The sequence below is a fragment of the Stegostoma tigrinum genome, chromosome 27 (genome assembly GCF_030684315.1).
Source record: "Stegostoma tigrinum isolate sSteTig4 chromosome 27, sSteTig4.hap1, whole genome shotgun sequence".
Classification (NCBI taxonomy): domain Eukaryota; kingdom Metazoa; phylum Chordata; class Chondrichthyes; order Orectolobiformes; family Stegostomatidae; genus Stegostoma; species Stegostoma tigrinum.
Window position 1 is genome coordinate 31,041,838 of NC_081380.1, and position 24,661 is coordinate 31,066,498.

Here is a 24,661-nt window from a genome sequence, read left to right on the forward strand (position 1 = left end):
GATGCATTGCAGTATAAACATCGTTAGAGGCAGTGATACACTCTCGGAATGAGATTTCAAGTTTGATGCTAACTAGTAACTGTAGAATGTGTAAACTTTTGTGTTCCAAAATCATTTAATATTAGGTTCCCATATGGTAATAGTCTAAAGCTTTGCCAGCCAACAGCACACATTTAGTACTGCTGACCTACATGGACTTTCCCCAACACTAGGGAAGGTCCCCAGGGTCGGTGGGGGGGTGTCGGTGGGGGAGGTGGTTGGAGAGAGACAATGGCCTAGTGGTATCATTGCTTAATCCAGAGATTCAGATAACATGCTTGGGATCTGGGTTTAAATCCCTCCCATCCCCCACCATGGCAGATGGTGGAATTTGAATTCAATAAAATATCTGGAATTAAGAATCTAATGATGGCCATCAATCCATTGCTGGTTGTCAGGGGCAAAACACATCTGGTTCACTAATGCCCTTTCGGGAAGGAAACTGGTCTGGTCTACATGTGACTCCAGACACAAAGCAATGTGGTCGACTTTTAATTGCCTCTCTGGGCAATAAATGCAGCCTAGCCAGCCATGTTCTCATCCCATTAATGAATAAAGGAAAAAAGAAAATTAGACTAGTAAAGTCTCCAAATAGAAACAGGAAACACTGCAGAAGCTCAGCACATCTGGCAGCATCTGTGAGGAGAGAAACAGAGTCAACATTTTGAGACCAACCTGACTCCTCTACAGAATTGAAAAGAACAGGAGCTCCAAAGACGAGTCATTAGGTTCCAAACATTAACTCTGTTTTTCTCTCTCAGTTCTGCTGAGTTTCTCCAGCATTGTCGGTTTTTTGTTTCAGATTCCAGCATCTGTAGTATTTTGTTTTTATGTGGTAAAGTCTCCAGATTTGTTCATACCCATAATATTGACGTAGTATATGCAATATAATGATAAAATCTAGTATATAATAAACAGTATGTATAGCTGAACAATTCCCAAAGAAAGACAGTCAATAATGTAGAACAATATAACCAAAGTTGTCATTTTGTAGTCTGTAATGAACAGTAATGGCACTGAGGGACATTGCTAAATGATATTAAGCCTACTTTTTATCTAGTCCATAATCTTTGCTTCTGTTTTCATTCAATATTGAACTGTTATCCATTTAGGTGAAGAAGGCTTTCACTGAAACTTAATTCTTAGATGGTCAACAGCTTCGGGGAATTCCAGATTCCTCAGCTTATCAATTTTTCATAATGCCGAACAGAATCCTATGAAAGTACAGTGGAAACTCCATTATCCACCAGAGGAAGTGGATTATGGAAATTAATGAATAATTGACAGTCTTCAAATCTGACCTCCTAACTGTGCAACAATACTCTAGGCACGGGAATGAAGACAGACATGATACAATTATCAATAAATGTAGGTTCATTCAGTAACAGAAGATGAAATACAAATAGCAAAAGGGGTTGAGTAACCTGGTGATATTTCACATTGGGCTTTTGTCTTGTGAAAGTTCCAGCAGATAATTGGTATGAAAGGCTAATAGGATTATGGATAATGAAGGTTCCACTGTAGTAAGCTTATTCCAAAGTCACTAAAATGAACACTTTGAAAGTTTAGACAAATATAAAAACACTTTACTTCTGATCTTCTGGCTGCTCGGTGAGATAACTCGTTGGTGGACCAACAGAGTGGACGCTGTTGAAACAGGTTTGTGTCGCCGGTGCCCTAGAGGTTGAAACAATTTGAAAAAAACACAATCTGGGGTTGAGAAATGCAAATGGGTGCTGTAACACCAGCTCTTTGCCCCCAGGTAGCAAATCCAAACAACATCAGCAAAATAAACAATTACAGTGCTGACTTTGAAAAAGCCCAGAACTGGCATGCCTGCCTCAGTTGTGGCATTGCACAAAAATGTCTCCACTGCAAATAATTAGTTTTGAGCTGACAGTCATTTAGCTCTGACATTAGACCTCTGGTACCTCTTTAAGATCACATGTCCAGCTTCACCCAATCACACAAGCCCATCTATAGGGAGCCCAAGTAACACAGAGGGTGCCTGGCCTTTCCATAAAACCATCAGCTGAAACCTGTCTTTATAGTCCAATAGCTTTGCAACTCCATGTTAAATATGCAACTAATGAACTCAAAACGATACGCTTACATCAGAGTGTTTATAAGCTTTCTCAAAAGCTCATTTGCAGTATTTGTGCTTCTGTTAATTAAATCATTGCTGAAGCAAGTGAATCTAAATTAAATCTTTAGCTGGGTGTTCTTAGTCTGGTGAAGATAACTGACACACGATGGATTGAAAATACTCAGTGTTTCAAGAATGAAGATGAAAATATTTTAATATTTGTTTTTATTATACAGTGAGATAAAATAAAATTTTCTGGATTATTCCAAAAATGAATCAATTAGTATTATTATTTGATAAATCAAGTTATGCCACACATACGCAGCCTGTAAACAGTTTCTGTGTTAACTTACTATATATTGTATGGCTTATCCACTACCTTAACATGGCTTGTTCCTTACCACTGCAAATCACTATGCTAAATTGCTGGACATACCATAGATGCCACAAACTTTCTCATCATGTTCCTGTTGCTATCCCCAATAGTTGTTTACTCATTCTCACTCTTCAGTGCTTTGTCATTTCTCCTTTTTTCTTAAGGTAATCTCCTTAGAAAGGTATATAAAATTGCTAGTAAAATGCCTACTTAACATCTTGCACTTCAATCTTGTAGTTTACAATCTTGTCTAAAGCACCCAAATATGCTATGGTTTTCTCAGCCCTTTTCAAGAACTGAATCATCATATTTTTAATGCTATGCCTGCAACTGGGAATCTGCAGCTGATGATAAATGGGCAGTACTGTAATATACAGGAACAGGATTGGACCAGGTACAGAATACTTGCATTGATTACATTTTTGCTGGAGAGAGAACCACGTATTCAGTAATATGACGTGAATGAGGGAAGAGAACCTTCCAAGGTTAATACTCCACTGACCCCCAACAATGCTCCACAGCCAGAAGATATTGTGTGCTTATGTAACATTATTGATTTATTAATTAATTTCAAAACTAACTTCACCTTCCTCCTATTGATCACTTTCAAAGACTATTCCTGTTCAGGACCTATTTTGTTACTAGTGTCTGTAAGGAATAGATTGCCTCAGCTGTTTGTCACTGTTCCTTTTCTCTAGTGCTGGTGTTATTGAGCTGTCACTGCACTACTTGCTTTCACATACTCATCATAGGCCCAATAATGCTGTCCTTCACTTACCCTTGCTTTTACTCTTGTTCTGGTCTGACAGGTGCTCCGTTCTTGTCCGAGTAACTAGTTCCACATTGGAAGCTCCATAAACCTATGAGGATGCAATGAGAGTGAGTTTTATTTTCTAAGAAAATCGTTGACTTACAATGTCTTACAAGTCACTGACTTACAAGTCACTGAGTACAATTTAGACATAGAGATCAATGATTGATGACTATAATTTCCATCAATTAAAATTAAATACATTAACTCCTAAGCCTAAAGGTTCACATTCTGTTGTCCTGTGATAGAAAGATTTGCATTGCGAGCACTAAATCATAAATATGATTCCTTGTGTTTGCAGAACGTGATTGGGCACCCTTCAATGGTTAGCACATCCATTACCTTGGACTCATATCCATTTATTATCTCGGTCTTCTCACTTCTCCAGCCCAGGATTCCAGATTTATTTCTGAGAAGGGAAAATTGGAAAAGATGGTGGTAGTGAAGACATGTCCAAAAGTTTCTGAAAGCCTTGAAAATCGATACATTATTCAGTGTTGTGTAATATGACAGCTCAAGTCATGTTACCTGAGGGATTTAAAACTGGCAAACAATAAGATCACTTCAAGCAAAGATTGGGGAAGAAAACAGAATCGTGAACTAGTTTTGCATTTAGCTGATAGTTTAATGTTTGTATCATGCCACATTTGAATAATAAAAACAGGTACTTTTTTTCAAACTTTATTTTCCAATTCATTCACTCAAATAATGATTAAAGCGCCATTACATTCTTAAATTATCAGACAACTGATCCTGGGCAGTCAGTAAGGTGCTAAGTATCCTTCTAGGAGGAAGCAACAACGGAACCCTCAGGGACTTGAGACCAAAATCCAGGGCTGATTAATTGAAGATAAGAATTCTATGTTAATTTTGTGACCATTTTAATGCAATTCCTAATGCTGTGCAACATTTGGCTTAATTTGATCAAAGCCAAACTGACCAGTGTAGGGAAATTGAAAAAATCATAATGATACAGTAGATGTTGTTGTCTGCCAGGCAAGATTAAAGCATACTGTTGTGGTTGATCAGAACATAATGAACTGTATTTTCATAGAATAGATCATAGAATCCCTACAGTGTGGAAACAGGCCCTTTGGCCCAACAAGTCCACACTGGCCCTCAGAGCACCCACCAAACTCATCCCCATATAACCCACCTAATCTACACATCCCTGAACACTACGGGCAATTTAGCATGGCCAATCCACCTAACCTGCACATCTTTGGACTGTGGGAGTAAACTAGAGCACCCAGAGGAAACCCACACAGACAAGGGGAGAATGTGCAAACTCCACACAGACAGTTGCCAGAGGGTGGAATTGAACCTGGGTCTGTGGTGCTGTGAGGCTGCAGTGCTAACCACTGAGCCACCGTGCTGCCCCAGGTTATATCAAGTATTATTGCTGGGCTAAAATAGAGACATCTTCCCATTCTCCAGAAGTTTGAGGGTGGCACAGTGGCTGAGAAGTTAGCACTGCTGCCTCGCAGTGCCAAGAATCTAGGTTCGGTTCTAGCCTTGGGTGAATGACTGTGTGGAGTTTGTGCACTTTCCCCGTGTCTGCTCTGGTTTCCTCCCACAGTCCAAATATGTGAAAGTTAAGTGGATTGGCCATGCTACATTGCCCAGAGTGTAATGGATAGTTTCCAGGGATATGTAAGGCTATATGGATTAGAATTGGGAAATGCAGGGTTACAGGGATAAGGTGCTTTTTGTGGGGGGGGGGGGGGTGTGGGGGGAGAGCCGGTGTAGACTCAGTGGGCCAAATGGCCTGTTCTGTGTTCTTTGCCCTTAGGTAAGTGTTTAAAGGCTGAAGTTGGAACCCAAGTTCAGTCATTTGGCCTGATTTTATCTCTCTTAAGTGAATGTATTTACAATGAGTTAAAATCTTACCCACATTTGTTTCTGGACTTCCAGTGTTTTTCACATTGTTCTTTGGGATTTGAGAAATACAAACCATTTTACTTTCACTTTGCATGAGCCAATTTGCCAAGTTGTTAGCAGTAGCAACTAACAAGGTGTACAAAAAAGGTGCTTGCAGAAATGTCTGGTTTGGCAGGGATTAGTCTGGAAATTAAGTAAATTATACTATTTAAGTTGAACATGGAAAATTGTAATTCCTTTTTTAGTAAAATACTATGTGAAGAATTCACAATGCACATTATTCACAAGAACTCCACATTCCTCTGTATTTTGTGCCACATGAAATATTGTATTGTCCATCATTAAGTAATTTATTAAACAGTTGTTGAATTGTTAGAATTGAAAGATAGAAAAGGTCAAGTCAACCAAAGTAAAATGCCTGCGAGTCAAAGCCTGGGCTCTTTTCACTTTCAGTCACACTTTTTTCTATGTAGAATCCCTACAGAATGGACTCAGGCCCTTCAGCCCAACAAATCCACTCCGACCCTCAGAATATCCAACCCAGACCCATCGGGCAATTTAGCATGGCCAATCCACCTAGCATGCACATCTTTGAATTGTGGGAGGAAACCAGAGCACCTGGAGGAAACCCACGCAGACACAGAGAGAACATGCAAACTCCACATAGACAGTCATTCGAGGGTGGAATTGAACCCGGGTCCCTGGTTCTATGAGGCAGCAGTGCTAACCACTGAGCCACCATGCTGCCTGACTTGCGACTTGGAGCTTGAAGCAAGTAGGAAAGATGTGAACAGGGTCAACAGGAAGGCGAGGAAAGAGGTAGTACAGATGTAATTTGTGTCCCTGTGAACTTTGAAGAAAGAAAATAAAAAGCAATAGAGATCTAGAGGTAGTGTTGGGGTTTGGTGGGTAGGTTGGTACAGGGATTGGGTATCTGCTGGGTGAGGTCAAAGGATGGCTAGGTGGATAAGTATGTAGGTGCATCAGGGGAAGCCACGTCAGGTCAAACAGTGGTAATTGCAAGGTTGGCTCAGGTTAAGTAGGGTAATTGGGGCTAGTCAGATCAGGCGGGTAGTCAGATTTGGGCAGGAATTAAAGTGGAAGGATTGTAATCATAGGTGGAGGGGGACATTATGGTGCTTTTTTTTTTGTTCATTTGTGGGATGTGGGTATTGCTGGCTGGGTCAGCATTAATTGCCCATCCCTGAATATGAACATTTGGAAAATGAAGAATTAAGGTGAATTTCCTAAAGAGGTTCTGGTAATCTGTGGAATAATTTTTGGTGGAAGTTCAAGCGAACTCTTCTTTGCACACAGCAACCCACCAACAAAATTATTGTGAATAATCAGAACAACCCTGAGAAAATAGTTGATGTAAAATCAGCTTGAGAACTGTGGATATTTAAGCATCAAGACTGGGAGGAACAGAAATATCAGAATTGCTGCAGAAATTTTTGGCTTGTTCCTGTTTATGTTCTTTTTGAACCTTAGTAAAAATAATTTTTTTCTGTCTATTCATGAGGTTAGCTACTATGATTAATTTAACTGTCTATGGATATGTAAATGAAATTTTTCCATTTGTTTGCTTTTTGATCCATGTATTGAGAAAATCAATTTGAATTAAAGCGGTAAGATTGTTGAAAGTAACCAAAAAATTCAAAAAGTGAAAATTTACCCAAGCAATAAACTTGAGTTTATGTTTGGATTCAAATATTAGACTACAGCCTGACTTAAGAATTTGTTCAGAGCATTAGGTGACTTTTTTTTCAGATTTCTACATTAATATTTCAGATCCAATGTATTTGATTTCAATGACATTGAATTCAATCCAAAGTTCTGAACCTCTGTCCTGGGAAGCACAAATGTCCCTACTGGGATCTTTGTCTCATAACTCTTTGATCAACTGGATATGTTTCCCAATATCCTTTGGTACTGGATAGTCTGAAACGCCGTTTGATCATACTCCTACAACACACCTTGGGACTAAAAGAGTGACAGAGGTCTACAGCATGGAAACAGGCCCTTCGGCTCAACTTGCCTATGCCACCCAGTTTTCACAATTAAATGAGTTTCATTTGCCCGTGTTTGGTTCATATCCCTCACTACTTATTCCATCCATGTACCTGTCTAAATGCTTCTTTAAACGAGGAAATTGTACTCACTTCCACCAGTACCTTTTGCAGACCATTCCAGACACTCAGCCCCCTCTGTGAGAAAAAGTCGTCCCTTTTTTTGCATCTCTTGCCTCTCAGCTACCCACCTTATCTCTGCCTCTCATGATTGTATAGACCTGTATAAGGTCACCCCTCAGTCTTTTACTACCCAGTACCTAGACAAATGGAAGCAGTTGTTCTGGTGGTACCCAGCAACCATTACCTTTCGAATGAGATGTTCTTGGTATCTAGTTGTGTAGTGACGATGGGGGTGGAGAGACGGCTTGCCACCTGTTCCTCTGAGGGCTGCACGGCAGCCAACAGCATGTCCCGGTCATAATTAGCCAGCGACAGAGTTTCTGAGTAAACCATCTGTCGATCGTGGTCAATCTCCATTACAACTGCGCAGTTGTCTGACAGAAATACAGATGACAGAATGTTAGCAGTACCGTCTGAAGATTCACTTCAACAACAATGTGGATTCATAACCATGTCTTCGAGGACATTATGTCTATGTTTAAATAAAACATAAAATATCCTGAGGGAACTCGTCAGGGTTCATGTTTTGTTTCAATTTCATTTCTGGATCAAGGGCAGAACAGTCTAAAGCTCACTGAAAATGAATTGGTTTATGAATTTGCTACAATGTGGAAATGCACCATTTCAGTTCAGACAATAAAACAAAGAGAATGTGGGAGACAGTGGTAATGTCATTTGACTAGTTAGCGAGAGGGGTACACTAACACTATAGGGACATGGATTCAAAGGCCACCGCCACAGCTTGTAGAATTAGTGAATAAACTCTGAAATTGAAAATAGCTTTCAGTCATAGTGAATCTATCACTGACTGTCGTAAAAACCCACCTGATTGACTAACATCCATTAGTCAGAGATATTTGCTATCCTTACCTGGCCTGGCCCACATGTGACTCTAAGTCCACAGCAATACACTCGATGCTTAGCTGCAAGATAGTAAGAACTGCCGATGCTGGAGTCAGAGATAATAAGGTGCGGAGCTGGAGGAACACAGCAGGCCAGGCAGCATCAGAGGAGCAGGAAAGTTGACATTTTCGGGTCCTGACCTGATACATCAACTTTTCTGCTCCTCTGATGCTGCCTGGCCTGCTGTGTTCTTCTAGCTTCACACTGTGATTCTTAGCTTTACAAGCCGTTTGGTCCATGATCAATTAAGTTTGAGTTATAAACATTAGTTATGTTGGCAATGCCCACGTAAAGAAAACAATAAACCTCCAAGAAGATGTTTTGACCAAGGTGTTCAACATTACGTTAACATAAGTTTATAAAAGATAGACTACAGCAGAATGAATGCACTGTTTATAATTTTAAACAATATTTAAAGCACCCATCTGGCTTTTGCACAGTTGCTGTATGGCTAGCAAACATATACAAAGACATACAAATAAAAGCAAAATACTGCAGAGGCCAGGAATCCAAAACAAAAGTAGAAAGTTCTGGAGGAACTCAGCAGGTCTGGAAGAAATCCGAACTTCTGAAGACAGTTGTATTGGACTTGAAACATTAACTCTGCTTCTCTCTCCACAGATGCTGGCAGACCTGCTGAGTTACTCTAATACACTCAAGTTTTTTATTTCTAATACATCAAAACATACAACTTAGGAGCCATTTGACACCTCAAGCCTGCTATTGCCATTCAATTGGATCATAGCTGATCTGATTGTAACCTCATTACTATATTCCCATCCATCTCCAATAACCATTCACCTCTGGCTTATTCAGAATCTGTGTACCCCTGACTTGAACATATTTAAATAATCTGCTTCTACCACCTTTTCAGGGAGAGAATTCCAAAAGACTCACCACTTTCCGTGAGGAAAAAATGTCTACTCATCTGTCTCTTAAATAGCTCCCCTCATCTTATTGTTAAAAGTGACCCCTATTACTACATCCTTCCATAAGAGAAAATATCTTTCAATATGCCCCCTGTTAAGATCCCTCAGGATAATTTATGTTTTAACGAAACATAGTCACATTGTCCTCTAAAACATGGCTATACTTTAGTGGCCCATTACAGACAAAGAACAAAATCTATGGTGAGAGTGCTGTATTATTAGAGATGGCACCTTCTGAATTCAACATTAAATCCATAACCCTATTTGGCCCAGACAGCATTAGGTGTTTAATGGCACTATTCACTAAACAGTGGGGAATTCCTAGTGTCCTGCTAACAGTATTGTTTCTAAGACCTTACTGTGTGCCTATCAGCTCACACTTTACCTGTATTTACAAATGACTACATGTCAAAAGTATTTCATTGGCTTTAAAGGACTTTGGGGTATATAAATTTAGAAAGATGCTGCATAAGTGCAAGTCTCTCTGTAGCATCCAGGAAATGGGCACAAGATCTGTGCCTACATTCCTGGTTGTTTAATTAAAATACATGATCATAACATGCCAGAGTGCATAATAATCTCATTCTTGCTAATATAATGCCCATGTCTCTAATGGAGCAATGTGCATTTGTGTTAGTGCTTGGAAATTAATTGCAGCTATATACATTTGATGATTGACAGGTTAGTGAGGGATGCATCACATTCCCTTCTGCTCTGTATGTAGCCAATTGATTTTTCAATGGCAACTGTTATTATTTTCTTTCTTTCCTACTTTGTTGTTTTTTTTTTTGTTTTACACATTATTCCTGGCATGATGCTGCCTTTTATTCACTTTTTATTTCTTTAAATTCAACTTTACGCAGATGCCTGCTGTTTGCGTTGTCTATAAGGGTTCAGCACTTTTGTATAAAATTGCCAATGCAATCCTAAGTGGAAACAGAAGTCACCCTGCAAGCACACTGCACAAGGGAACTAATTTACAATATCAGCTTTTTAGTCCATTTGCTGCAAACATCAAGTGAAAACTGTGAATTTACGTTTCAAACATAAGCTTTCGACTTAACGTATCACTGGACTCTGTCACTCAATCTGTTCTGCAAAAAGGATGCAAGTGTGCACCAGAAAGAGTAAATTAAATGTCCAATTACTGGCAGCCTAGTGATGGTGTGGTCTTACCTTCAAATTTCCAGAGAACATGAATCTTTGGCTGCCAAGGCATCAATAATCTGGACTTCTTGTAACGCCACACATCAGCCAAACAAAGCCCCTTATATATTACACACATACGTACAATCAAACACTCAATAAACAAAACACATTGCAGCATGGGTGAATAAATTCAATTACGGGGAGCCCACATTTCAATTAAAATGACAAAAAGTTAATAGCATTTTCCTTGTTCTATCAATACATTTTCCATCTAATTAATTACTCGATAATCAGGGGCTTTAATAATAAAACTGATTCACCTAAGTTTAGTACCTGGAAACTGCAGCTCCATCCAACACATTGCATTAGTTAATCTCCAGTTGATTCAAAGATGTTAAAAGTGAATTGTACAGGCTATTTAGCAAATAAAACACAAGGGCTGAAGATTCATCCAGACGATGTGCATCTCAGAAATACTTCATACAAGAACAGACACAAAGATGAACACAAAAGATGATAGAGCTACAATTCCTGCTTCTTCTAATTTCTGGAAAAATTAATTGCTAAGAATTATGACCTGAATTTAAAAAAATGTGGTACCCATGTACAGGGAGCGCTATTATATAATCATAGAATCCCTACAGTATGGAAGGAGGCCATTTGGCCCACCAAGTCCACACTGGCCCTCCAAAAAGCATCACACCCAGCCCCAGGCCTCCCAGCCTATTCCCATAACCCCACATTTCCCACAGCTAGACCACCTAGGCTTGCACACCCTTGGACACTAAAGACAATTTTAGCATGGCCAATCCACCTAACCTGCAGGGATTGCATTTGATCCATGGTTTTCTCAAACCAAAATCTTAAAGCCATGTGTATCATCTGTTTGATATTGGTGCTTTCAATTAAAATGGTGTCATGGTGAGAGTTGGAAGTGATTGTAGGAGATAATGAAGTATGATCCCACATTCCCCCACAAACACATACACAGATATAGGCAGGAAGTTCCAGTTCTAAGAAGTGGACTGTGTGGAATCGGCCAGTTTTAGCCAGCACTGCACTGTAACTGTCCTGGAAGAAGATAGTTAGTCAGAAAGAGTTTCTACATGTTTATTATCATTGTATGATAGCTAGTTAAAGGAAACATGTATAGACATTATGTCAAAGCCAGTAATGATGGGCTTAGTTGTGACATCTGTTTCACCTGACACTCTCAGTAGCTAAAAGCCAACTCTTAAAATTTCTATTCACTTAGGATTGCGGTCTGAGAGGGCTACCGGTGTCACTGGATTAGGCTAATCAGGAATCTGGATTCTGAAAGATTGTTTCTACATTTGAATATTTCACTTGCTGCCTTTCTCTTGCTTTATTTTGCACTGGATGATGGTAATAGCAGCAGATGTCAGAATAAGCTCAAGTAATAGTAATTATCTTTTTAAATACTTTTGTTTACTAAAATCCTGTGTTTTTCATGATCGCTATAAACCATAAAAATACAGAAAAAAGATCATTGTTGGAGGGCAAATTGAAGAGATAATCTACCTGCCTCTGGAATTCTCAAATTGTGCCAGCTCAGAGTTTAAGCAGCTGTTCTGTACATTCCCCTTTAGGTTGACTAGTTCCTTGACAGCACAGCATACAATGACAAGTGGAGTACACTCAATTTCATGCTTATTATTGTACCTGACTGAGAATGACAACAACTCACCAAGGAAGCAAACAGATTGAGTTTGTGCCATTGTACCACCCTTAAAACTGAATTTTAAAAAAATGTTTCCCAATTTTCTCTCCTAAGCATACTAACACATACTGGGCTACAATCCTGTAGTGATTAGAACTGGGACCAGGTGGACATCATTGACTGTGAGATCCTTGATTGGGATTATTAACCTGGGCCAATCAGGCTGACAGATATAAACAGGAGATTCAGAAAGCCTCCTTAGTCTAGGGACTGGCTTTGAACTGGCTGGTTAGATCCATGTAAATAAGGGGTGAGTTGGTGACAGGATACCAGCCTCTGTGCTGTTATTTCAAGTTCAGGCCACTGAACCAGACTGAATTGAAAGAAATTCCAGTTGAGAGTTCAAGTGCCAAGTTATCCACCTTGCTTAGTAGCTGCTGCAATGACAATGGTGGATGTGATGATACATGGAGTAAAATTGTTGCAAATGGATGCCATTCCAATTTCCTCTCTTTAAAAGCCTTTGTTTTGTTGATCTGCCTTCTTTGCAGTTCACCTAAAAGCTAACAACAAATGTTTAACAATGAGTGCAATGGTCCTGTTTCATAACCCATGTGGCTTAATAGACTGTTATGTCAGTTATTTGATGTAATATGCAAAAGGTGCTTCCTCTCCTGTTAGTTGGTGGTTGGCATGAGTTTATAAATATGGCCATGTCACTTGGGATTGTGGGTTCAGTTTTAAACTTAAGTAAGGCATTATAGGTCCTCTGGAATACAAATACTACTCCTGTTGTTGTTATATTGTTGAAGAAGGTGTGATTCCTTTAGTGATGATCTCTAACTGCCTGCCTGACAAACATCAGTCTCAGCCTGAAGACAATACAGTGTGGATACTTTCGTCAGAAAGGTCCTGACCTGAAATGTCAACTTTCCAGCTCCTCTGATGCTGCCTGACCTGTTGTGTTCTTCTAGCTCCACACTGTGTTGTCTTTGACTCCAGCGTCTGCAGTTCTTACTATCTCAGTCTGAGCCTATATATCTTTTGGCTAAGATGCAAGCCTGTTGAGGTTGGACAGGATGTTGGTGAGGCCTCTTCTATGTCCAGCTCTGGTCACATTTATCGGAAGGATATTATTAACCTGGAGAGGGGTCAGAAGAGATTTATCAGGATGTTGCCGAGTATGGAAGGTTTGAGTTATAAAGAAAGGCTGGAGAGGCTTGACTTCTTTGGCTGGAGCATATGGGGTTGAGAGATGGCCTTATAGCAGTTAATGAAATATTAAGAGGTGTAGATAGAGTTAATGGTGGTGTCTTTTCCCTAGGATGGAGGATTTCAATACTAGGGGACACATTTCTAAGGTGAGAGATTTAAAAATGACACGAGGAGCATTTTTTTATGTAGAGTGGTTCACGTGTGGAATAAACTTCCTGAGGAAGTGGTGGATGTGGGTACAATTAAAAGGTTTAAAAGATATTTGGCTTACTTTGAACTGGGGTGTTTGCTCATCTGTAACAGTGACCTTCACTCACTGCATGCACAAAGGTCAGCTCAGTTCACTCTGCCTGGCTAAATTCTATCCTTGCTCAAGACCAATGTGCAGGGGAAAATTAATGATTTGTAACATACAATTAAAGATCTCTTTATTGGTTTGTGGAACGTGGATGTCCCTACAGAGGCCAGCAGTTATTGCCATCTCAGATTATACATTTAGAAGGTAGTGGTGAGTCACTTTCTAGAACTATTGTAGTGAAGGTATATCCAGAGTAGCATTACTCAGGGTCCAGGACATCAGGGCTCAATAACAGGGAGCCCAGGGTGCTTCTGTACTCAGATTGGGGCAGGCACTACTGTGCTCACAATGGGGAGGGGTCTGCTGTGCTCAAAACAAGAGAGGGAGCTGCTGGGCTCTGACTCGGGGAGGGAGCTGCTGGGCTCTGATTTGGGGCATGTGATTTCTGTTTGGGTCTGCTGTCAGGGAGGAAGGTCCTGGATGAGTTTTGGAGGGGAATTTGTATCCTGGTATTCACATGCATGCTGGCCTTGCCCCCTCTCTGCATCAAAGGTTGGGAGGTGAGCTTGGTGAATCACTGCAGTGATGAATTTTGTAGAGGCTAGGGCTGGAGGGAATAAACATTTAAGACATTGCCAATGAAACAGGCTGCTTGGTCTTGGATGGTTTCTACCTTCTTGAGTGTTGTTGGAACTGCACTCATCAAAGCAAGTGGAGAGTATGCCATCACACCCCTAACTTATGCCTTGTGATTCGGGAAGTGAGTCATTCATTACAGAGAACCTCTGCCAAGAGCTCTGGCCAATTCAGCAACTTGGTGTGGAGGGGGTGAGAGTTAAGTATCAATGACAGCTAGTTCTCCCATTAGATGACATACTGTTCCAGTGCATTTTTAGCACTAGATTACCTGCTTTTGTGGCTTTGAAAGATTATTCTTAAGATCATACACAACACCAGGCAAAAAGAGAGCTACAACTTTTCTGAGTAAATTCAATGAATTCCAATGAGTGAGCTCTTGCGATTATCAATGACAGCCTCATACTGTGTCGCCCTATTCCCTTTATCAGTAATGCAAAGGCATTTCTTGGGTCAATTTGATGATGTTCTTAAATAATATTATGAGTTGACTGTGAGACAAATTGCAGCTGTATATTATGTTGCTGATAGTTGTCCTATCGGATAATAAAGGTACCAGCTCACTGGTTCATTTCTGTTTGTTCTTATTTGACTGACTTGCAACTACAGATTGCACACTCTTACAGAGCTTCAGAATGCGAGTGACAATGAAACAGCAATTCACTGAGTGTTACAAATGGCAAGAGTGAAGAATGGTCTTCAGGTCCAGAAATAACTATGTTCTAAGAAAGGACAGAATTGACTTTGATTAACTATAAAAGTGATCAGTGGTTAAAGATTACTCTTCCGAAAGGGAAATTTTCAAAGCAAGACGACAACATTTTGAAACATCTTAAACTCAAATTAATCTGCTTGTTTATATTAGGATTATCTTGGAAAGAAAAATAAAGACTTAATCTGTAAGACAATGAAACACAGAAGCAGAAGTAGTCTGTGGCCTGTTGAGTCTGCTCTGCCATTCTTAGAGATTATGGCTGATCTGATCGCCCTCAACTAGCTTTCCTGCTTTGTCCCATAACTCTTGATCCCTTAACTGATTACAAATCTATTTCAGCTTGAATATACTTAATGACTCAGCTTCAATTGCCCTCTGTTGCAGTGATTCATTACCCTCTAACAGAATAAATTGCTCCTCATCTCTACTATAGATGGCTGACCTTTTACTCTGAGACTATGCCCTCCAGCCCTAGACTCTCCCACAAGTGGAAACAATGTTTCTGCATCTACCCTGTCAAGCCTTCAAGTATCTTGTGTATTTCAATAATTTTTCTAAACTCCAAGCCCAACCTATTCAACATCTCCTCACAAGAAAATCTCTCTGTTCGTAGAATCTTCTCTGGACTTGCCCCAAAGCGATATGTGTTTCCCTAGATAAGGGGGACCAAAAGTATTGGGGAATTCCAGATATAGTCTGGCTCATAGTTTGCATAGTTTTAGTAAGACCTCCTTATTTTCATACTCCATTCCCTTTGAAATAAAGGCCAACAGCCCATTTTCCTTTCCTATTACTTGTTGAACATAAATGCTAGCTTCATGTGATTCGTGGGCAAATCATTTAAATAATACTCAGCTCCCCCATTCTTCCTGCCAAAGTACATAGCCTCAAATTATATTCCATCTGCCTAGTTTTTGCCCACTATTTAAACTAACTGTATCCTGCTACAGACTCTGTGTCTTCTCACTATTTAATTCCCACTGGCTAAAGTAAATCTAAATGATTAACATATGTATTGCAAATAATTGTGGGCCCAGCTCTGACCATTGTGGCCCTCCGCTAGTTATGAGTTACCAACCTGAAAAGGCTCCCCTTATCCCAACTCTGTCTTCTCTTAGCCAATCTTCATCCATACTCAGATATCACTGTCAATACCATATGCTATAATCTTAACTGCATTTATAAAGCATCTTTTGAAACTTTGTCCCATCCTAAAGCCCATCACAGCCAATTAAATACTTCTGAACTTTTGGTTAGGTGGGAGTGAGGGGTTTGAAGGACAAAGACGACCAAGGCAGTGCAGAATTCCTTTGCTGATCTTCTGATGTGCCGCGGGATCACTCTGAATGAAGAAATGGGTTTTTAGTTTTATGTCTCACAGAAAGATCTTCAACAATTATATTTTGCAGTTACATATCCCTTTTAATTCTTAGTAACAAGGTGTTTCACAGAAGCAGGATAAGATACCAGGCTTGTTAAGAGGACCCATGTATGGCTCACATAGGCACAATATGGTGCAGGACTGCTGAGTTTACTCTGAAAGTAAATTGGTAAGACTTTGAAATTGGACACATCTAATGATTCAGAGATTTTCAGCTGTCATTTGTAACATGAAAGTCCCTTTTATTAAAACTGACCTTGTCCTCTGAAGACAAAGCTGCGGTTACCTCGCTGCCAGGTCATGTGATCAAAGCCAAGCAATGTCGTGTCGACCCGCAGATTCTGACCACTTTTCCAAACCCTATAAGTGTCGCTTGGGCAGATCTTGGAGACCAGGGGAACTGTGGCAGTCAAACAGATGAAAGAACCATTGTAAACGCAATTCTCTTTTGTAAACACCTCGCTGTTTAATCATCCAGTTGGAATATCACACAGAAACAGCTCTACATGCCGTAATGAATAGAGAATTGGGCTCAATAATATTATTCACAGTATTCACATGATCACCAGCACAACAAATCACATCAGTTATCTAATGTAACCTGATAGGCCAATTGAATACATATTTCACCTTAACATCCTTAATTGCAATGACACTGAAACATTTTTTTGATAAATTATCAGTAAATGAAGCTTGCTGCACTTTAGAAAATTGCCAGTTTGCAAATTTTGATTCCCGCTCAACCCTGTGAAATTCAAGTCAAACAATGCATTTACTGGCCCAAAGCTTGTAGGTAAGGGTAAGGGAATAGCACCTTTTGCTGACCTTGAAGAAAATCACACAGATTTACTGAGTTCCAGTGAGAACATGGGGAGAATTAACGTGCAATTGCCTGCAGCGTTATTTATTAGGGATTACTGGTGTCAAGGTGCAATTATAACATTAATCTCTCTAAACAGCTGACCATATTACAGACTGCCCAACAGGACATGGAGGGCACCAACAAACAAATTGTTCTAAAAGAATGTCAAAATAAAGATATACACATACATAACATATATATGAATTGAAAATAAAAGTTGAAATAGCTGAAATATTTAAAGAGCTACTTAAAAACCCTGTTACTCCTCACTGTGCAAGGCTTATATTTGCACGTGGTTTCTCATCAACTGGGGCTAGCCATTGGGATTTCTAAACAATCAACTGATTTTATTGACTGCCAACTTTAGATATAAGCTCCTATTGCAGTCTATGTCAAAACAGAGAATGACAAACTACAACTTCAAGATTTCTGTATTAATCTGGGCTTGTGCTAAGCAGTGATGTTGCAGTTAGGCTCACAGGGGTAATCACAGTGCACGTTTACAGTTATCAATCAAAAATCTTACAAAGCCCAAGCCGTGATAAACATATTATTCACAGTCGCAATCTTCATCTGGTCTCCTAAATATGACTTACTCTCTGTAAAGTTTGAGGTATAGTTTTGCAGGTATTTGGAGGGATTGAGCCTCGTACTACAAAATATTCTACAGAATATTGGAACATTTGTGCTATTAATGAGGCACTGTAGCAAAATTAGTTATCTTCTATCCTTAATTCTATAGATCTCCCACATCTCCTTCCTTAGGATCAATGGACAGCTTATAGAAATGGTGAAGACAAACTCAGGTTTTCTTTGCTGGTTCAATAAATTCAATATAGGTTTTGTGGAAAAAATTACAAGGCTAATGTGATAAACCTGTTCAAAATTATTAAGGATAGAGTCAATAAGGGAAAAAAGCAGTTTAGAATAGTTTAGAAACCATTATGCCCAATTTCTGTCAAAGTAAAAAATACCAGTTTATATTTCTGCTTTGAGTCATTATGTTCATTATACCCACATGCTGATGGGTCACTGAGTAAATAGGAACCATAAATGTGCCTACAATAAGTCTCTGTGAAGCACTTTGTGGTGGTTTTCTATGCGGTAGACACCAAATAAATGCAGTTTCTTTTCTATTGTGGAGTGAGAAAGACAATGAAATTAAGTGTCTTTTGCAGAGACAAACACAAGCCAGCTGACAGACCTGATGGCCAATTCCGGTGTTGTTACATTAAATGCTTCCATACACCAGGAGCTTCCCACACAAAGGGCTTAATTTTGACTTCCTCCATTTAGTATTAATGGAATGGTAACATCCTAAAATTAGCCTTGGTAATTTTACCACTTCACTAATATTCACAATATGGTTGGCTCCATTTTGAAAGGGATGTCCAAATTCTCACTGGCCTTAGGCTATATGGGAGTAATCAGAGTTTGGCGATGTAAATAAGACTCCGAATGTCAATTATGGGTGGAATTAGTTGGAACCAACAATCTGCTTACTCTGACCACTTCCGCCAGCGACAGAACTGAAGCGATATATTTGTGCAGCTGAACAAAAATGGCATCGAGCCAGAATATGTTTGTGGAGTCAGAAGCAAAAGCAATCCCTTGTCCACCCAGAACCCTCCCCCCCCATACACACACAGAAAACAATTTTTTTTATTCATTTACAGATGAGTTGGGCAGCACGGTGGCTCAGTGTTCAGCACTGCTGCCACACAGTGCCAGTTCAATTCCAGCCTTGGGCAACTGTCTGTGTGGAGTTTGCACGTTCTCCCTGTGTGTGCGTGGATTTCCTCCAGGTGCTCCGGTTTCCTCCCACAGTCCAAAGATGTGCAGGCTAAGTAGATTCGCCATACTAAATTGCCCGTAGTGTTCAGGGGTTATAGATTAAGTGGGTTATAGGGAAATGGGTCTGGGTGGGATTCTCTGAGGGTCGGTGTGGACTTGTTGGGCCTGTTTCCACACTGTAGGGATTCTATAAGTTCCATGAGGGCATCACTAGCCAGTATTTATTGCCCGGAAGGCAGTCAAGAGTCAACCACATTGATGTGGGTCTGGAGTCACATTTAGGCCAGACCAGGTAAGGAAGGCAGTTTCCTTCCCTAAAGGGTCTTAGTAAACCCGATGGGTTTAATGAATTCAAATTCCACCATCTGCCTTGGTGGGCTTCAAGCCTGGGTCCCCAGAACATTAGCTGTGCCTGTAGATTAACAGTGATAGTCGCAGTAGGCCATTGCCTCCCCTTAAAATGTTGGAGGCTGCCCCACCTCTATTAAGGCCTTATTCCAGCGAGCTGTCTCAGAGATATGAGTCAAACTCAATTGAAGCCAAAGTCTCAAAATTGCCGGGAATTCTTTACCCCCGGTACAGATATCCAGTTAGTTCTTACATAGCCCGGTCAACCAAAAGCAAAACTACATATTTTATGGAACAAGTAATCTGCCAGCATTTGGTATTGGATGAACAGGAATGAATATTGGATTTTGCTGTATCAATAAATGTTTAGGGACCAGGTGAGATCTGAATGCAGCAAGTGAGTTTGCTTGTGTCAATGTTGTTCCACCTAAGTGAATATTTCAATGTTGAGAAGGTGAAGTCTATAATCAGTTTTACTAAGCCAATTGATTTTTCAGCTTGATAACCCCTGCTTCTCTTTGCCTTCATTATGACTATCAGACATTCCTTGCTAACCTAGTACAATAAAAAATGATTTTAAAAATCAGATATGCGAGAGGATCCACGAATTGACTTTAAATCTGTAATAGCCGTCAGTGACACAGATTTAGGTGCTACTTCAGTTCACACTATACTTTTTATTAATGGAATCGGTCAAGTGAATAAAGTTGCTTCAGGGTCTTATCACATTTCACACAGCTCCAATGAGCGTTCCAATTCTGCATTTCTCCCACTTTGCAGCCTGAGGTTACTGAAGCAATCACATTCTACCACTCAAACCTCTGCTGCAATCCTGCAAATTCATTCGTCTTCACACTATCAGCTCAGAAGAAGTTTCAAATACCATCTAGAATTCACACATCTCAATGTGCTGAGCTTTGATCCATAGCGTGCGCTGCCTCCTGTTACTTAAGACATGAATAGCATCCGCTTATTAAACTTTTGGGCAGGGAAGCGTAACTGTTAAGATGTTCCCCTCACACAGATGTAATCCCTCGAGCCCTTGCCACACTGATCTGTCAGTTTAAATTCCAAATGGTTTGATGAGGAGTAGTGGTATGTAGAAAAAATGTGACAGCAAGTTAAATAACTCTCGAGTATCACAGGCAGTCATTACCCAGATCTCTGATGTTCTGCTCTCATAGTAAGTGCTTTTTATTCACCAATACCTCAGCAACTGTGGTGTTATGGTACAGTGTTTAACTTGTATATGGAGGGGAAAAGGCAATTAATACATTGCTTCTGCATGTGACATACAGCACAGAATAGCTGTGATCAGCCATTACCATCGCTGGCTACAGTTTTCAGGGTGATGGTGAGGTCAAATGTCTTTTCCAGTAGAGGTCCTTGGTCAGTAATTTGAGGAAGGAATTTCCCATTGGGCACCAACAGCCAAAAGCGTTAGTGTATGATAAACAGTCAAACATTGTGATTTCTCCTGGAGTGGGCATGCAATAGTGTTGTAAAGAAGCTGTAAAATCACCCCTCCTTTGGGAATTTATGGCCAGTTGGGGAACCCTGCTGAAGAGTCAGCAGCATTCTAGCAACTAAATGTAAAATGTCTTGACACCTCCAAATGTCACTATTATATGCTATATTGTAATATGGGTTTTTTTAATGTAGTGGTTGAAAATAGAGCTCTAACCTGCAAAGATAAATGGGCCATTACATTAACCAGCATTGTTTCATTGCATTACAGTACATTTTACAGTAGGGAAGTGCCATAATGCATTCCGGCTACAGGGAATTGGGTGAAAAATTTTCTTGTCATGTTTTGTACTATGATATCACTGTATTGGCAGCTCTGACTTGAGAACAAACACCCCATAATGTTGAAGGATAAAATAAAACCAGCCACCTGTTCCCCTCCATTGGTTGATAGATATCCTGCTTTGAATTATTAACAAAATAAAACCATCTATCCCATTCACATCCAGAGTCACAGCGCTGAGTGGGAATATATTTGATGGTTACGGCCATGATAAATGCTTCACTGAGTTAACAATGTTCTGAGTTCAGGTGGTATTCTATCAATAAGACTGCTCAGGGGAATGATTGACAGTTTTAAAAGGATGTAACAGCATAATCTATTTCTAATGTGGTTTCTAACTCCACGGCTGTTTGCACAACAAAATAGCCACATAAGAAATTAAACTTTCCTTCTTTAGTATTACAGACTCTTTCCTTTCTTTGCGGTATCATTGAGAGATGGCCGAGTGATATTTACATTAGATTGCCACGCGTTTAGTTTTTTAGCATTTGCAATTAAATCATTCCCATTGTTGGTGTTTGGCTGTTTATTTGGCGAGTGTCTCAATAGGATACCCGGAGGGGAATGGGGCAGCACAGTGGATCTGAAGCGGATGGAGGAGGCGTGAGAGATATGGGACACGAGAGGGGGTGAGATTGTGGTGAGCGTATGTAGGATATTGGAAGCTAGGCTGCTGGCTGGGTCTTCTCACCAATCAGCCTCCATACCCAGTGTTCTCGTGCACTGTCCATCGTAGCCTGCAAACTGCACCACACATCCCAATCCCACACTGGAAAGCAAAAGTCCCAAGCAAAGTCCATCATGAGGCAAGACTGCATTCTGGACGTCAACAAACCAATGATTGAATAAGAAAGGTCCATTGTGCATTTTGCACCCGTGACAGGAAAAACTATCCCTCTCACTGCACATATCTGAACACATGCTGGAAGTTTATCTGAAATATAAACCTTACCTCAATCTAACCTAAAAAAATTGATTTTGGCCTTCACTGCGATCCTGGAATTACTCTCTCGATCTTTGGCACAAAATTAAACATTGAACAAACCAAAAGATGCTATTTGATTGAAGGTCAGATCAAAGTTAGTCTGTCAGGATAATTATCCAATCATCAACATACTGCTGTAAATTGTAGTGACTGGTTCAACTCTCATGGGCCATTTATACTGCAGCTTTTGTATTGATGAATGTAGCTTTGTGTCATGAGTGCAAATACTACAGTCTGAACTGGAGCTGCTCCAGTCAGCTCTGATACTGAATACTTAACCTGCTTGACTGCCAGGTACTCTCCCAAACTTGCACGCCCAAGTGGGAGCAAAAACTAGTGTAATACCATGGGGTGGTAAGGTGGGAGAGAGTAAACATTTCATTCAGGCTAAGGGCATTATGCAAAGGTTAGCAAATAGCTCAGCAAATCAGTGATTGTAATAAAAGAGTAGATGGTCAAAACCTATTTAACTGGGAGCTTGAAAGCACAGCACTAAGTAGCTTGTGAGAGGGCTTTTCTGGGATTGCATTTAGAAGAAAATAAGCTTTGGACTGGGTATGGAGATGTGTTAAAAAGGCCTGAGAGGAAAAGACAGAAATTGATTATCTCATCTTCTTTTTGCTTGATCAGTAAGAACCACTCTCCAAATCAATATCAAAGTTGTACTTTGCATGTGGCCCAGGGAGAGGTCCTAATCTCTGGCTGATACTGATGTCAGGAACCTGTGAAAACAACCATGACAACATTTTTTTTCAACTGAGGAATGATTTGTTTAGTACGGTTAGTTAATTGAATTGATTTCTGACACAATTCCAAAGTATTTTCAGATTTCAAGGTCAGCATGTTAACAATTATTCAAAGTCAGCTATCACTGGAGTTTTTACCAGCTTGAAATCTCGACAACGGCAAGGGGACTGTGTATCACAGGTGTGTTCTCAAACTTAGTGCTCTAAAATGTCTCACTTCCTGAAAGTGGCCTTGGCATTATGACAGAACTCTCTCAGCAAAGGTGCAGGCCTGCAGTCCTGCAGTCCTGTGTAACAAAATGATCTCTCCACACACCAACCAGCAACATCAGGAGGGATCTTAATCCTGCTACACTTTCATCTCAATTTTGGCTGAATTGGAGTAGCAGACGGTTCAACTCCGGGGCTTTCATGGACAATCATAATACTTCAAGTTACATTATTACAAAGCTATTGTGCACTAATACGAAACCGTTGTTCCAATCTTCAGTGCATTTCATCATTGTTTAAGTTTCCTGTCAAATCATAATCAATCTTCTACAGCTAAATGAATTCTACTGAAACAAGGATGTCTTTTTGAGAGAACCTTTGTTTTAAAATGTTCATCCAACGGAGGGGTGCTGATACTTACAGAGCTGGGTTGTGAGGTCAATGTAGACTCACCTTATCTAAAGCTCATCACCTTGATTCAAGAATCCTGGCCAGGGCTTTCTGTTCTTTGCTCCCCAACTACACTGTGCCAACATTTATCTTAATGCAACAGAAAGCTGTGGGCTGGTGTGAGCAGAAACATTTAAAGAAAAACAGAACCTGACTTTTCTTTAATAAAGTAAGATTTCTGCCTGTTCAGAGGAGATGAGAATTCCAACCTGGATCTTTAGGGTTGAGAGGTCATTATAGTATGCCCATATCCTGTTCAGGCTGATGTATGAGATCCCATGAACCTATGTCGAAGAATAGCAGGGAATGTCTTCCTGAGCAAAATGCATCCCTCAACTAATGCCACAACAAAAAAAAACACACTATGATCACATGGCAATTTGTGTGTGCCTTTGGATGATTGGACGTCTTGTACAACACTATATCTTGGAATTCCTACAGTGTGGAAACAGGTCCTTCGGCCCAACAAGTCCACACTGACTCTTGAAGTATCCCACCCAGACCCATTCCCTGATAACCCACCTAAGCTATACATCCCTGAACACTATGGGCAATTTAACATGGTCACTCCACTTGGCCTGCACATCTTTGGACTGTGGGAAGAAACCAGAGCACCCGGAGGAAACCCACGGAGACACAGGGAGAACATGCAAACTCCACACAGACAGTTGCCCGAGGGTGGAATTGAACCTGGGTCCCTGGCGTGTCAGGCAGCAGTGCTAACCACTGAGCCACTGTATAAATAAAAATTCTTCCTTTCTTATAGAGTGGACTATTTTGTTTTAATTTCTGGAGCTGTAGAATGCCTTAATTTATATTGTAAATCTTTTCATTTGTGACAATAGTCAAGCAACTGGGGACTTTGTGGATTTTGGTGATCCTCTGTACTTCCAGTGGTGGCTGCAATACACTCTTGAGTTGTGGTCGGCCATATTGCAAGTAAGCTAAATGCAGCTGAAGTACGCAGCCTTCTCCTTATCTCACACTTTGGGTCAACACATATCTCCTTACAAGACTAAATCAGGGTAGGAGCATTGTAGAAATGACTGAACTTGATTGATTGTAAAGAAGATTTGTTTAAATGGTAGGGGAATATGGGATTTCAGTATGCATAGCTAGTAACTAGGGTTGTTCTTCTTACAGCCATGAAGGGGAAGGGGACAT

General features: G+C 40.2%; 1 protein-coding gene across 5 annotated transcripts in view; it reads right to left on the bottom strand.

Moving 5' to 3' along the window:
* Positions 1 to 24,661, bottom strand: part of ankrd13b (ankyrin repeat domain 13B) — a 421,315-nt gene that overhangs the window by 130,224 nt on the left and 266,430 nt on the right. For 3 of the 5 annotated variants that reach the window (XM_048557094.2, XM_059655240.1, XM_059655242.1), the window contains exons 5-9: positions 16,549 to 16,692; positions 7,570 to 7,759; positions 3,655 to 3,721; positions 3,280 to 3,361; positions 1,630 to 1,716 (exon numbers count right to left, since the gene is read on the bottom strand). In XM_048557094.2, coding sequence (XP_048413051.1) covers positions 1,630 to 1,716; positions 3,280 to 3,361; positions 3,655 to 3,721; positions 7,570 to 7,759; positions 16,549 to 16,692 — 570 coding nt within the window. The remainder of the gene's footprint in view (positions 1 to 1,629; positions 1,717 to 3,279; positions 3,362 to 3,654; positions 3,722 to 7,569; positions 7,760 to 16,548; positions 16,693 to 24,661) is intronic. The other 2 variants (XM_048557095.2, XM_059655241.1) reach the window with 1 other exon arrangement.